At 48.3% G+C, this 16,073-nt stretch overlaps 1 protein-coding gene across 1 annotated transcript in view; it reads right to left on the reverse strand.

The window, feature by feature from the left end:
* The window catches only part of LOC132821667 (phospholipid scramblase 1-like), a 31,388-nt gene extending 20,704 nt beyond the window's left edge, over positions 1-10,684 (reverse strand). The window contains exons 1-3 of the mRNA XM_060834376.1: positions 10,634-10,684; positions 9,217-9,259; positions 4,063-4,283 (exon numbers count right to left, since the gene is read on the reverse strand). Of these exons, the coding sequence (XP_060690359.1) occupies positions 4,063-4,283; positions 9,217-9,259; positions 10,634-10,684 (315 nt within the window). The remainder of the gene's footprint in view (positions 1-4,062; positions 4,284-9,216; positions 9,260-10,633) is intronic.
* Positions 10,685-16,073: the final 5,389 nt, after the last annotated feature.

The raw sequence follows: 16,073 nt of genomic DNA on the forward strand, positions 1-16,073 counted from the left end.
TCATGAGGCAAGTAAAAGCAGCTTTCATTTCAAAATTTCATCACCGACACTTCCATCACAATCAGACAGCCAAATATCATCATGACAAAAAGAACCGTTCTGTTGACAGGAACATAAGTGACCTAAACTTGTTTTCGCAAGTGTTGAAATTAACAAACGCTGGTCAGTCAATATGAGTTTGATGTTCAGTTCACACAGCATTTTCTCAAAACCCAACCTTTGTCCAATAATGTTCACAATTCACCAGCTCTAAGTGTGACAGGAGTGAGTTTTTTAGACGTTAAATAAAAGATTACATAACGTCTATGATTTTTTTGATGACCAGGGAGTCTTTTCTGTAACATAAGTGGGAGTTGTATATTGGGAACTTTGAGGGAATTACCAGGAAATTGAAGATTCCTCCAGGAACTCTCTGTTGAATTCACAGCAGTTACTCAGGAAAAGTAAGTGTAATTAATGGATAGTCATAAAACACACACACACACACACACACATATGAACACATGCACTATGTGCACATACAGGATCACACACACAGGAACACACACACACATGTATTCACACCCGCACACGCAAACATACAGGCACATACATATACCTATACACACACACACACAGACAGTCACACACACACAGACAAATTCTATGAAACCACCCACCAGACAGCTACTGGAGCCTGACCTAACATTCTCTCTCACCCCAGGACCTGACATTATCCACACCCCCCTCACCACCCTCCCTTGGGACCTAAGAAAACCCCTCACTTGGGGACCTGACACACCTCTCTGCACCTATGATCCAGCACCACCCTTCAACTCCAGACTCTCTCCTCAACAGACCTGATATCCTCAACTCATACCAATCCACCCTAAACACTCAATCACTTCATTGGCACACTTCATGATTTACTTCCTGGCATTCTAATCATTGTCATCCAACTCACCTGGTACCCTTCCCATCTGACATTCTAACCTCATATTTACCCTTTCAAAGAGCTGTGAAAGTGGCTCATAGATACTTAAACCTCCGAATGGGTCAAATATTGATGAGTAAACAGGGAAGTGTATTGGCTTCACCTGACTATTCTGTATTATTGGGATAGAGACTAATTTAAGGTTCACTCCCTATCAATGAAGAATCCATGATCAAAGCCTGCTGCCAGAAATCCAAAGCTCTTCCTTAACAACAAAAACGTGTGGAGTGTCAATCTAATGATGACTGCTACTCTTTTAAAAATCAGGCTGATTGTCTCAAAGCACAGGGTTCTAATGGATACCAGTCACTCTGATCCAGAAATTCTAGGATTCTTTATCTCCCACCGGCTATGCAATTCGAGGTGGGAGAGTGGTTTCCATTGACCAAGTGTTAATCTTGCCCATATTTTCAAACAGTCAATATATATGTACAGGATGAGCATCCAATTCTCATCCATATAGGCTGGAATAGTTAGGGGTTTGTTTTTGATGCTGACTTGAGGGGCTGAATGGCCTTTCCCTTCATTGTATGACAATGCCTGCTTCAAAAACTCAGATGATGGAGGAATAAGTCATTGAATATTGGTCAATGCATGTTAATATTCCCATCTCATTGAGAATGAGCATATTGCAGAAGGTCGTTGCTCGCTCTTCAGTCACCTCCTGCCCAGAGAGAGGGAGTTGATGTTGAAAATGTTGGATTCACTGCCATTGAGTCATCGAGTCATGGAGGTCTACAGCACAGGAAAAGGTCCTTCAGCTCATCAAGAGGGCTATTCTGTCCAGGATGGGAATTATAAAGCAAGCTGGAAGTTCAACTAATAGAATCATTCCTGATGAAGGGTTTTTGCCCGAAACATTGATTTTCCTGCTCCTCGGAAGCTGCCTGACCTGCTGTGCTTTTCCAGCACCACCCTCTTGACTCTAATCTCCGGCATCTGCAGTCCTCACTTTCTCCTATTAATTCGCACCCCCAGGTAATGTGCTGAAGGTTCTTTTTTGAATAAGTTTGCAGGATGAGAGTGTCACTGGTGAGGCCAGCATTTATTGCCCATTCCTAATTACCCAGAGGACAGTTAAGAGTCAACTCCAATGCTGTGGGGCTGATTCCTCTCCACAGAAAGTGCCAGACTTGCAGAGATGTTCCAGCAATCTCTGTCTTGTTAATCTTCTGGGGATCGGGGTTTGAATCCTGTCATGGCAGATGATGGAATTTGAATTTAATGCAAATCTGGAAGAAGGAGAGTAATGGTGACCACGAAACTACTGATGGCTGTCAGGAAAGTCCCATCTGATGCACCAAAGCCTTTTAAGGAAGGAGACTGCAGTCCTTAACACCCGGAATGGCCTAAGTATGATGCCAGACCCACAGCAATGAGGTTCGCTCTAACTGCTTTCTGAAGTAGCCTAACACTCACTCAGCTCAATTGCAATTTAGATATGGGCAATAAATAATATCTTAGCCAGCAATGCCCACAGCCTGTGAACAAATAAAAACAGTCAGAAATCACATGACACCAGGTTATAGTCCAATAGATTTACTTGAAATCACAAGCTTTCCGAGCGCTGCTCCTTCATCAGGTGAAATCTGCTCCGAAAACTCAAAAAAAATTGCGATTTCAAATAAACCTGTTGGACTATAACCTGGTGTTGTATGAATTCTGACTTTCTCCCCCCCAGTTTATCACCGGCCCCACCACATCATGACTTAATAAAAAGTGGTGGGCAGTAACTGGGTGGTATGGTGGCTCCGTGGTTAGAACCACTGCCTCACAGCACTAGAAACCGTGCTTCAATTCCATCCTTGGGCAATTGCCTGTGTGGAGTTTGTATGTTCTCCCTGTGTCAGGTGCTCTACCTTTCTCCCACAGCCCAAAGCTGGGTAGCTTATGTGGATTGGCTATGGGAAATGCAGGGATGGGGATTCTCTCCTGCTGGCCAGTGTGGGCTGAATGGCCTGTTTCTACACTGTAGGGATTCAATGAACTAGCTGAAAGCTCAACTTGCCTTTCTCTGGATGCCCCCAAATATATTTTACAGCCCACGATGTTCTAGTGGTGTAGTCATGGATCAGAAATAAAATCATAGCAATGTTACCAGATTATTTTAAAGTGTTGTTGGTTGAGTACAACTAGTGGTGATGTCACTAGGGAGAGTTTCCTTTCAAAGGGGACCATAAGTCATTTACAACCATGTCTGAAAGTTCACAGGCTCCTGAATTATCAAAGGCCGAGCCTCCAACAATGACACACTGACGTTGTCTTATATTGAACTGTCAGCCTGGATCTTGTTTTCAGCTCCGGAACGGGACTTGAAAGACCAAACTCCAAAGCAAAGATCAGCAAGTGCCATGATGTGGGGGTACCAGTGTTGGACTAGGTTGGATAAGGTCAGAAGTCACACGACACCAGGTTATTGTCCAACAGGTTTATTTGAAATCCCTGGCTTTTGGAGCACTTCTCCTTCATCAGGTCTTCACCAGACGAAGGGGCAGCACTCCAAAAACTCGTGATTTCAAGTCAACCTGTTGGGCAATAACCTGGTGTCATGTGACTCGTGAAGAGAAAAAGATCATAGGAGGTGGTACAGAGAAAGATGTCAATGATGATTAGATTAGATTACTTACAGTGTGGAAACAGGCCCTTCGGCCCAACAAGTCCACACTGACCCGCCGAAGCGCAACCCACCCATACCCCGACATTTACCCCTTACCTAACACTAGGGGCAATGGATGCTGCCTGACCTGCTGCGTTTTAACCAGCAACACATTTTCAGCTCTGATCTCCAGCATCTGCAGACGTCACTTTTTACTCAGCAATTTAGCATGGCCAATTCACCTGACCCGCACATCTTTGGACTGTGGGACGAAACCAGAGCACCCAGAGGAAACCCACGCAGACACGGGGAGAACGTGCAAACTCCATACAGTCAGTCGCCTGAGGCGGGAATTGAACCCGGGTCTCTGGCACTGTGAGGCAGTAGTGCCACCATGCCGCCCACAACCTAGAGCAGACACACTTTAACATGTGTGGGCACAGAAGTAAGAAACTGGATGGATCACCAGTGACTTTTTTAATCAATCACTCACCTTCTGCAAACAGCATGGACACCAGCAACTCTGACATCGCAAGGTTCGTTTCATGCGGATTACCTCTGTTCCCATATTGTCCACAAGTTGAAGTTTGAAAGCACGCTTCGACCCGCAGCACATTTTGCAGCAGAAGTTAGACTTTTCAGTGACAAAGTAGATCTGTTGGCCGATTATGTTCTTAACTTCATATTTGTTGTTGGTCTCATATCCAATCACAGCTGAAAACACAAGAACATACAATAGCTGCCAACAACCTGCTATGAACGTGTTACCTGATGAGTGGGTGATGATGGGTTTTTAGCATGTTCCCAGAAACTTTGAAGTCACATTCATAAAGGATGTATTGGAAGGCTAACAAATTAACGTCTCATTTATTTTATTGAAGTTGAGGGTGGGAGTGGGGTATTGGGGGTGTGTGGGTATTGATTGGTACAGTTCTTTGGAGCATTCGGAAGTGAGTTACACTAAGAGTTGCTCAAAAGGCAAAAAAATGCAAATTATTTTTAAAAATTCGGTTTCCCAGTCATCTTGTGTTTCCTGAAGGTGGTGACTCATTTTCTTATTTGATTCTCACATCATTGGCCGATTTTAAATACTTTTAGTGGGCGGCACGGTGGCACAGTGGTTAGCACTGCTGCCTCACAGCGCCTGAGACCCAGGTTCAATTCCCGACTCAGGCGACTGACTGTGTGGAGTTTGCACGTTCTCCCCGTGTCTGCGTGGGTTTCCTCCAGGTGCTCCGGTTTCCTCCCACAGTCCAAAGATGTGCGGGTCAGGTGAATTGGCCATGCTAAATTGCCCGTAGTGTTAGGTAAAGGGGTAAATGTAGGGGTACGGGTGGGTTGCGCTTCGGCGGGTCAGTGTGGACTTGTTGGGCAGAAGGGTCTGTTTCCACACTGTAAGTCTAAGTCTAATCTAATCTACTCATTTTCAAAGCAATCAAAATACCATAAGGCCATAAGACATAGGAGCTGAACTAGGCCATTTGGTCCATCAAATGGATAGGGTAAATAGACAAGGCCTTTACTCTGGGCAGGGGAGTCCAGAACTAGAGGGTATAGGTTTAGACTGAGACTGGAAAGATTTAAAAGGGATCTAAGGGGAGACTTTTTCATGCTGAGGGTGGTGTGTGTATGGAATGAACTGCCAGAGGAAGTGGTGGAGGCTGTTACAATTACAGTGTTTATATCCATATCAGAATGGATATAAGAATAGAAAGAGTTTAGAGGCAGATGGGCCAAATGCTGGAAAATGGGACTGGATTAATTTAGGATATCTAGTCAGCATGAGTGAGTTGGACCAAAGGGTCTGTTTCCGTGCTGCACATCTCTATGACTCTAAGTCAGCTCCTCCATTTAATGAGATCATGGATGATCTGATGATCCTCAAACATGCTTTCCTGCCTTTTGCCAATAACTCTTGATTCCCTTACTGATTTAATATCTGTCTGTCTCAGCCTTGAATATACTTAACCCACCTTTGACCTCTCTTGGATTCCACAGATTCACTACCCTCTCAGAGAATAGATTTCTCCTCATCTCTGTCTTAAATGTGTGACTCCTTAATCTCAGGTCATGTTCTCTGGTCCTTGACTCTCCCACAAGCAGACACAACCTTTTTGGTCAAATCCCCTCAGAATCTTGTATGTTCTAATAAGTTCTATCTTAACATTGGAGGCAGTGTGGAAAAGATTCACTTGGCTGATACCAGAGATGAAGAGAATGTCTTATGAAGAGACATTGAGTAGATTGAGCCCTACCCATTGGAATACAGAAGAATGAGAGGTGACCCTTAGAGGAACACTTGCTTGTTATGGAAGTGAGAGCCATGGCTGATTTTATTCCCCATGCTATAACAGGGACATTACCAACTTTTCTGTAAATGTGTTTTAAATATTGTAACTGTGCCCACATCCACCACTTCCTCAAAAAGTTTATTCCACACGTGAACCACTCTCTCTGTAAAAACTTTGCTCATGTCTTTTTTAAATCTATCTCCTCTCATTTTAAACGTGTCCCCTAGTCTTGAAATCCCCCAACTTGGGGAAAAGACCGCTACCATTAAGTCTATCTCTACCCCTCATGATCTTATAAACTTCTAGAAGGTCACCTCTCAACCTCCTACGCTCTAGCGAAAAAAGTCCCAGCCTATCCAACCTTTTCAGCCTCAAATACAGCTTTGTTCTTTAAATACTAGTAACACCGAAGGGTCGTCATGATTTCGAGATGCTGGTGTTGGACTGGGGTGTACAATGTTAAAAATCACACAACAACAGGTTATAGTCCAATAGGTTTAATTGGAAGCACTAGCTTTTAGAGCACTGCTCCTTCATCAGGTGGTTGTGATAGGATGATCACAGGACAACCACCTGATGAAGGAGCAGTGCTCTGAAAGCTAGTGCTTCCAAATAAACCTATTGGAATAAAACCTGATGTTGTGTGATTTTTAACTTTGAACATTTAAGGGTTCTTCCTTGAGGTAATTCATTGTTCCAGAAACCATAATTTCCTGCCAACCCACTATTATCAACACACCTGAACAATGCATGTTACAGCAGGCTATCACTGACAGTCCAGAACTGGTGGGTGGAAAGCTGGGCATGTGAACAAGTTGCAGGTATGTCTAACCTGCTGCCCATTTACAGACTTCTCATTTTTACTGGGATGTAGACACTTGCTGCTGGTCAATACCCATAGCAAGATGTGACAATTAAAATGGAGCATGTTGGGATAAACAATGAGACTTTAGTTTACCAGAGGTCATGCACACAGTCACAATGGGACCAGAATTTCCAATTTCATATGGAATTGTCATTTCCCATAGTAATGGTAACTCAATTAAAATTTGGGAGGCACTGACCAGCTGGTTCAAACTTTGGTTTAGCTTTGTGGTGTTGGCAGAGTAATGATAATATCACTGGACAAACCATCTAAAGGTACAAGGTAACACTCTATGGACACAGGACCAAACCCCACCATGGTCACTGGTGCAATTTAAATTCAATTAATATTATTTAGAATTAAAATGATAGGCTCAGTCAAGATGATAGTAAAACTACCATTGATTGACATAAAAATCCATCTGGTTCCCTCATATCCTTCACAGAAGGAAATCTGCCACCCTTTCCTGGTCTCGCCTTCATGTAACTCCAAATTAATTGCAGTAGGACTGACCGTCAACCACCCTCTGAAGTGGCATAACAAGCCAATCAGTCCAAGGGCAATTCAAGAGTCTAGATCAGTTGGGATTATATTCACTGGAGTTTAGAAGAATAAGGTGGGATCTATAAAACTCTAACAGGACTAATTTGGGTAAAAGCAGGAAGGGTGTTCCCAATGATGTGAGAATCCCGAACTGGCGCTCACAGTCTATGGATACAAAGTCGGACTGAGATGAGGAGAAATTTCTGCACACGGATGCTGGGGAGCCTGTGGAATTCTCTGCCACAGAAAGCAGTTGAGGTTAAAACATTAAATGCTTTCATGGTGTTAGGTATAGTTCTTCGCGCTAAAGGGATCTAAAAGCAAGGGGAGAAAGCAGGAACAGGGGACTGAGTTCAATGATCAGCCATGATCATATTGAATGGGGGAGCAGGCTCGAAGGGCCGAATTGCCAACTCCTGTTCCTGTTTTCCACATTTCTAGAGGCCTCAAAATTCGCATTTGCCAATGTTGCACAAGAGAAAGAAGAAATGAAAATTAATTAACAACTACAGTTGAACGGATTCAACTGTCAAGTACGTATATTTAAAGCTGATATAATAATGAGCCTTCTCACATCCTCAAAACAAGTCATTGCATTTCACACAGTGAAGATCAGAGGCTGCTTTCATTTAGAAAATTTTCGAAGCTTCGTGTGCCGGCAACATTTGACTAACAACAATGGGATAAATGAGTTGCATATCTGCTGGGTTTTTTTGCTGTTGACTAGGGAGTAAATGCTGGCCAAAAACTCTCATGTGGGAGGAATGAGCTAACAGTACATAGGATGGCCAAAGATCCAATGGAAACACTTGTGTACATAAACTGTAGAGGGAAAGGAAATGTTTAATGCGGTAAACACAGTTCAAACTGGAATTACAGCTGATGTCTTCACATTAATGGAGGAACAGAGGGATTAGATTAGATTACTTACAATGAGGAAACAGGCCCTTCGGCCCAACAAGTCCACACCGACCCGCTTAAGCGCAACCCACCCATGTCCCTACATTTGCCCCTTACCTAACGCTACGGGCAATTTAGCATGGCCAATTCACCTGACCCGCACATTTTTGGACTGTGGGAGGAAACCGGAGCACCCGGAGGAAACCCACACAGACACTGGGAGAATGTGCAAACTCCACACAGTCAGTTGCCTGAGGCAGGAATTGAACCCAGGTTTCTGGCGCTGTGAGGCAGCAGTGCTAACCACTGTGCCACCGTGCCGCCGCCCATCTTGGGATCCATGTCCACAGATCCCTCAAACGTGCCACCCAAGTTGACAGGGTTGTTAAGAAGGCATACAGTGTATTGGCTTTCATTAGCAGAGGGATTGAGTTTAAGAGCCACAAAGGTTATGCTGCAGCTCTATAGAGTCCTGGTTAGACCACACTTGGAATATTGTGTTCAGTTCTAGTCACCTCATTATAGGAAAGATGTGGAAGCTTTAGAGAGAGTGAAAGGGAGATTTACCAGGATGCTGCCTGGACTGGAGGGCATGTCTTATGAAGAAAGGTTGAGGAAGCTGGGGCTTTTCTCAATGGAGTGAAGAAGGCTGAGAGGTGAATTGATAGAGGTGTACAAGATGATGTGAGGCATAGATAGAGACTTTTTCTCAGGGTGGAAATGGCTATCATGAGGGGCATAATTTTAAGGTGATTGGAGGAAGGTTTAGGGGAGATGGCAGAGGTAGGTTCTTTACACAGAGAGCGGTGGGTGCGTGGAATGCACTGCCAGCGGTGGTAGTAGAGTCAGATACATTGAGGACATTTAAGTGACTCTTGGATAGGCACATGGTTGATTGTGAAATAAAGGGCATGTAGGTTAGTTTGACCTGAGAGTAGGATAAAAGGTCATCACAACATCAACGGCTGAAGGGCCTGTACTGTGCTGTACTGTTCTACGTTGCATGTTTTATGCTCTATCAATCCTTCTGCCCCGACAGTGACCTTACCTTCTACTATCTCCAACTGCTGATGAATGAGAAGACGGTCTACCTGAGGAACAACAGAGTATAATTCATTTTCTATTTCATTCATACCTTACCCAAATGTTGCTGCTATACGGTGGGTTACTTTTATGGGATGCTGCTTTATGAAGTAACTTTGCAAAATTTGTTACTGTGCCCATTTCGATGACATTCCACGTATTATATCTCTCATTAAATGGCTTTGTTCAAAATTACTTTGTATCCAATCTTATTTCCACTTCTATCCAGTGATACTTTTGAGGCCAAAATAGCCATTAAACTTTCCTTCCCTTCACCACTGGCACACTGAGTAATCTGCACTATCTCTGTGATACGTTGCAGTGACTCACCAATGCCATTGACTGTACCTTCCTAACCCACAGCAACGCCAGTCTGGGAGAAGCAGGGGGAAGGTTTTCCGGAAACAGTCCAATAGCCACACGCTATTCCTTCTTGAAACTACATTATCATTCCTACATTTTCATTGGGCCAAAATCTTGCTACTTGTGCCTTAACTGCAGCCAATCATTGCTCACCACCACTTTCTCAAGTGATAGGTAATAAATGCTATCCAATGAACCAATAAAACGATGGCAGAGCCTTGCTTATTGGACAAGGCTTGTATCGATAAAGATGTGCAGTCAAAAACCACATGCACTGCTCAACTTGTACTTCTTTCTTGGCGCTGCTTTAGTGTTGATAACAGATCGTTCAATGAGTATGATTTCATGAAATTTGTGCAAATGCTCCAAACTTGACCGCACCAATGATTGAAATGGGAACAACCTGCCTCTGGCTATGATCAAAAATTTCAATGCATAACTAGACTGTGCTTGTGCATTGACTAGACTCGTCAATAATCATAATAAGAGTCTTATTGCTTCCCTTCTCTGCTGGCTGACACCGTCTCTGAAGCACAGTCTCCTGGCGAGGAGGCTAGGTTTACAGGGAATGCCAATTGAGGTACGGCCAGACCACAGCCCTTGATTTCTATTCCATTAATTTTGTTATGGTCCCAGAACGTTCAACTCAATGGTCCTTGTGAGGCCAGACTATTGGGAAATGTTTGATCAGAGAGCTGATTGCTTCATCTTGTGAAGAGGGAAAAATGACTATGTCAAGGCAGAGTGAGGCAATATCTCCAAGTGTTTGATGATGGGCATTCATAAGCATCTCTGGTGTGCCAAGGTGGCATCAAGCACACATCTGCTCTAACCTTCAAAAAGCTTCAACAGGCCAGAGACAGGATGGTCATTGTTAGGCTACTCACTAACTAATGCGTTATTTAAATTGAAAGCAAAAGGTATTGATGACAGAGTGCATAGCAGATGACTAGTCCAATATTGTCCCCGTATCCCATTGACAAACATTAAAATGAGTGATTAGTCAAGTGTCTTTGTACCTCCAGAAGATATTCCAGCCCCGGTGGGCATTGTGTTGGGTTTTCAGCCATTCTGAATTACCTTCATGGATGTCGAAGACCAGGGAATGTGATGCGGGACAGTTTCAGGCCAGCTGGATGGAAGCGGAAGTTCTGAAGCGTTAGTGGCTGCTGCTCATTTTTATTACTGAAGAATAAGTCAATTTCTATGCAACTAAAATGTTACTGCGGACCAAAGGCCAAATGATTACACCCAAATCTTCAAAGATGAGAAATAAGATTGAAAGTTATGAATGAAAGTATTGATAACAATTGGGAGAATGTGTTGCAGTGGGGGGAGTCTGTGCCTGTAGGTTTCCTAAGGGGTAAATGAGAATATAACATCATAAGCATGAGGAGCAGATGTAGGCCATTCAGCCCATTGAGCCTGCTCCTCCATTTGATATGACCATGGCTGACCTCATCTCGGCCTCAACTCCACTTTCATGCCCACAATCCATAATGCTTCAACCCACTACTAATTAAAAATCTGTTCATCTCCTCCTTAAATTTATTCTGAGTCCCAGCATCCACTGCACTCTGGGGGAGTAAATTCCACAGATTCATGACCCTTTAAGTGAAGTAATTCCTCAGTATATCTGTTCTTAATCTCTTAATCTAAAACCATGATCTCGGTTTCAGATTGCAGCACAAGGGGAAACATCTGCATCGACTTTGTCCATCCCTTATAGCATCATATTTCTCTCATCTGGACCTCCTCTGATTCTTCTAAACTCAAGCAAGAATGGGTTAAGCTGCTCAATCTCTCCTCATAAGATAAGCCTTTATCTCTGGAACTACTCTAAAGTACCTTCTCTGAATTGCAATTCCCTCCCTCCTCAGAGAAGGGGATCAAACTGTGCTCAGTGACATGAAGGAATGTCATCCGGTTATAGAGATGTATGGTATGGAAACAGGCCCTTCGGTCCAACTCATCCATGCCGACCAGCTACTCTAACCTAATCTAGTCCCATTTGCCAGCACTTAGCTCATATCCCTCGAAATCCTTCCTATTCATATATCCATCTAGATGCCTTTTAAATGTTGTCATTGTACCAGCCTCACCACTTTCTCTAGCATCTCATTTCATACATATACCACCCTCTGTTACAGAGATCACGGGGCCTGTCACAGAGACGACGGGGCCTGTCACAGAGACTGCGAAGCCCGTTAGTGAGACCCTGGGACCCATTACAGAGACCCTGGTGGGTGGTCAGAGACACTGGGATCTGTTACAGAGAACCCAGGAGACTGTTACAGAGACCCCGGAGTGTGTTACAGAGACCATGGGGTGTGTTACAGAGACCCCGGGGTGTGTTACAGTGACCCCGGGGCGTGTTACAGTGACCCCGGGGCGTGTTACAGTGACCCCGGGGTGTGTTACAGAGACCCTGGGGTGTGTTACAGTGACCCCGGGGTGTGTTAGAGAGACCCCGGGCCGTGTTACAGAGACCCCGGGGCGTATTACAGTGACCCCGGGGTGTGTTACAGTGACCCCGGGGTGTGTTACAGAGACCCCGAGGTGTGTTACAGTGACCCCGGGGTGTGTTACAGAGACCCCGGGGTGTGTTACAGAGACCCCGGGGTGTGTTATAGAGACCCCGGGGTGTGTTACAGAGACCCCGGAGCGTGTTACAGTGACCCCGGGGTGTGTTACAGTGATCCCGGGGCGTGTTACAGAGACCCCGGGGTGTGTTACAGTGACCCCGGGGTGTGTTACAGTGACCCCGGGGCGTGTTACAGTGACCCCAGGGTGTGTTACAGTGACCCCGGGGTGTGTTACAGAGACCCCGGGGTGTGTTACAGAGACCCCGGGGTGTGTTATAGAGACCCCGGGGTGTGTTACAGAGACCCCGGAGCGTGTTACAGTGACCCCGGGGTGTGTTACAGTGATCCCGGGGCGTGTTACAGAGACCCCGGGGTGTGTTACAGTGACCCCGGGGTGTGTTACAGTGACCCCGGGGCGTGTTACAGTGACCCCAGGGTGTGTTACAGTGACCCCGGGGTGTGTTACAATGACCCCGGGGTGTGTTACAGTGACCCCGGGGCGTGTTACAGTGACCCCGCGGTGTGTTACAGTGACCCCGGGGCGTGTTACAGAGACCCCGGGGTGTGTTACAGTGACCCCGGGGCGTGTTACAGTGACCCCAGAGTGTGTTACAGTGACCCCGGGGTGTGTTACAGTGACCCCAGGGTGTGTTACAGTGACCCCTGGGCGTGTTACAGTGACCCCGGAGTGTGTTACAGTGACCCTGGGGTCTGTTTCAGAGACCCCGGGGTGTGTTACAGTGATCCCGGGGTGTGTTACAGAGACCCCGGGGTGTGTTACAGAGACCCCGGGGTGTGTTATAGAGACCCCGGGGTGTGTTACAGAGACCCCGGGGTGTGTTACAGTGATCCCGGGGTGTGTTACAGAGACCCCGGGGTGTGTTACAGAGACCCCGGGGTGTGTTACAGTGACCCCGGGGTGTGTTACAGAGACCCTGGGGTGTGTTACAGTGACCCCGGGGTGTGTTAGAGAGACCCCGGGCCGTGTTACAGAGACCCCGGGGCGTATTACAGTGACCCCGGGGTGTGTTACAGTGACCCCGGGGTGTGTTACAGAGACCCCGGGGTGTGTTACAGTGACCCCGGGGTGTGTTACAGAGACCCCGGGGTGTGTTACAGTGATCCCGGGGTGTGTTACAGAGACCCCGGGGTGTGTTACAGAGACCCCGGGGTGTGTTATAGAGACCCCGGGGTGTGTTACAGAGACCCCGGAGCGTGTTACAGTGACCCCGGGGTGTGTCACAGTGATCCCGGGGCGTGTTACAGAGACCCCGGGGTGTGTTACAGTGACCCCGGGGTGTGTTACAGTGACCCCAGGGTGTGTTACAGTGACCCCGGGGTGTGTTACAATGACCCCGGGGTGTGTTACAGTGACCCCGGGGCGTGTTACAGTGACCCCGGGGTGTGTTACAGTGACCCCGCGGTGTGTTACAGTGACCCCGGGGCGTGTTACAGTGACCCCAGAGTGTGTTACAGTGACCCCGGGGTGTGTTACAGTGACCCCAGGGTGTGTTACAGTGACCCCTGGGTGTGTTACAGTGACCCTGGAGTGTGTTACAGTGACCCTGGGGTCTGTTTCAGAGACCCCGGGGTGTGTTACAGTGACCCCGGAGTGTGTCACAGTGACCCTGGGGTCTGTTTCAGAGACCCCGGGGTGTGTTACAGTGACCCTGGGGTCTGTTTCAGAGACCCCGGGGTGTGTTACAGTGACCCCGGAGTGTGTTACAGAGACCCCGGGATGTGTTACAGTGACCCCGGGATGTGTTACAGTGACCCCGAGGCATGTTACAGAGACCCCGGGGCGTGTTTCAGTGACCCCGGGGTGTGTTACAGAGACCCCGGAGCGTGTTACAGTGACCCCGGGTTGTGTTACAGAGACCCCGGGGCGTGTTACAGAGACCCCGGGGCGTGTTACAGAGACCCCGGGGAGTGTTACAGAGACCCCGGGCCGTGTTACAGTGACCCCGGAGTGTGTTACAGAGACCCCGGAGCGTGTTACAGTGACCCCGGGTTGTGTTACAGAGACCCCGGGGTGTGTTACAGAGACCCCGGGGCGTGTTACAGTGACCCCGGGTTGTGTTACAGAGACCCCGGGGCGTGTTACAGAGACCCCGGGGTGTGTTGCAGTGACCCCGGGGCGTGTTACAGTGACCCCGGGGTGTGTTACAGAGACCCCGGGGCGTGTTACAGAGACCCCGGAGTGTGTTACAGTGACCCCGGGGAGTGTTACAGTGACCCCGCGGTGTGTTACAGAGACCCCCGGGGAGTGTTACAGTGACCCCGGGGTGTGTTACAGTGACCCCGGAGTGTGTTACAGTGACCCTGGGGTCTGTTTCAGAGACCCCGGGGTGTGTTGCAGTGACCCCGGAGTGTGTTACAGAGACCCCGGAGTGTGTTACAGTGACCCCGGAGTGTGTTACAGAGACCCCGGGGCGTGTTACAGAGACCCCGGAGTGTGTTACAGAGACCCCGGAGTGTGTTACAGAGACCCCGGAGTGTGTTACAGTGACCCCGGGGAGTGTTACAGTGACCCCGCGGTGTGTTACAGAGACCCCCGGGGAGTGTTACAGTGACCCCGGGGTGTGTTACAGTGACCCCGGAGTGTGTTACAGTGACCCTGGGGTCTGTTTCAGAGACCCCGGGGTGTGTTACAGTGACCCTGGGGTGTGTTACGGTGACCCCGGGGTGTGTTACAGTGACCCTGGGGTCTGTTTCAGAGACCCCGGGGTGTGTTACAGTGACCCCGGAGTGTGTTACAGAGACCCCGGGGCGTGTTACAGAGACCCCGGGGCGTGTTACAGAGACCCCGGGGAGTGTTACAGAGACCCCGGGCCGTGTTACAATGACCCCGGAGTGTGTTACAGAGACCCCGGAGCGTGTTACAGTGACCCCGGGTTGTGTTACAGAGACCCCGGGGCGTGTTACAGAGACCCCGGGGCGTGTTACAGTGACCCCGGGTTGTGTTACAGAGACCCCGGGGCGTGTTACAGAGACCCCGGGGTGTGTTGCAGTGACCCCGGGGCGTGTTACAGTGACCCCGGGGTGTGTTACAGAGACCCCGGGGCGTGTTACAGTGACCCCCGGGTGTGTTACAGAGACCCCGGGGCGTGTTACAGTGACCCCGGGGCGTGTTACAGTGACCCTAGGGTGTTTTACAGAGACCCCGGGGTGTGTTACAGTGACCCCGGGGCGTGTTACAGAGACCCCGGGGAGTGTTACCGAGACCCCGGGGTGTGTTACAGTGACCCCGGGGTGTGTTACAGTGACCCCGGGGTGTGTTACAGAGACCCTGGGGTGTGTTATAGTGACCCCGGGGCGTGTTACAGTGACCCCGGGGCGTGTTACAGTGACCCCGGGGCGTGTTACAGAGTCCCCGGAGTGTGTTACAGTGACCCCGGGGTGTGTTACAGTGACCCCGGGGAGTGTTGCAGTGTCCCCGGAGTGTGTTACAGTGACCCCGGGGCGTGTTACAGTGACCCTGGGGTGTTTTACAGAGACCCCGGGGTGTGTTACAGTGACCCCGGGGCGTGTTACAGAGACCCCGGGGAGTGTTACAGAGACCCCGGGCCGTGTTACAGTGACCCCGGAGTGTGTTACAGAGACCCCGGAGCGTGTTACAGTGACCCCGGGTTGTGTTACAGAGACCCCGGGGTGTGTTACAGAGACCCCGGGGCGTGTTACAGTGACCCCGGGTTGTGTTACAGAGACCCCGGGGCGTGTTACAGAGACCCCGGGGTGTGTTGCAGTGACCCCGGGGCGTGTTACAGTGACCCCGGGGTGTGTTACAGAGACCCCGGGGCGTGTTACAGAGACCCCGGAGTGTGTTACAGTGACCCCGGGGAGTGTTACAGTGACCCCGCGGTGTGTTACAGAG

This window comes from Hemiscyllium ocellatum, chromosome 13, assembly GCF_020745735.1.
Source record: "Hemiscyllium ocellatum isolate sHemOce1 chromosome 13, sHemOce1.pat.X.cur, whole genome shotgun sequence".
NCBI lineage: Eukaryota > Metazoa > Chordata > Chondrichthyes > Orectolobiformes > Hemiscylliidae > Hemiscyllium > Hemiscyllium ocellatum.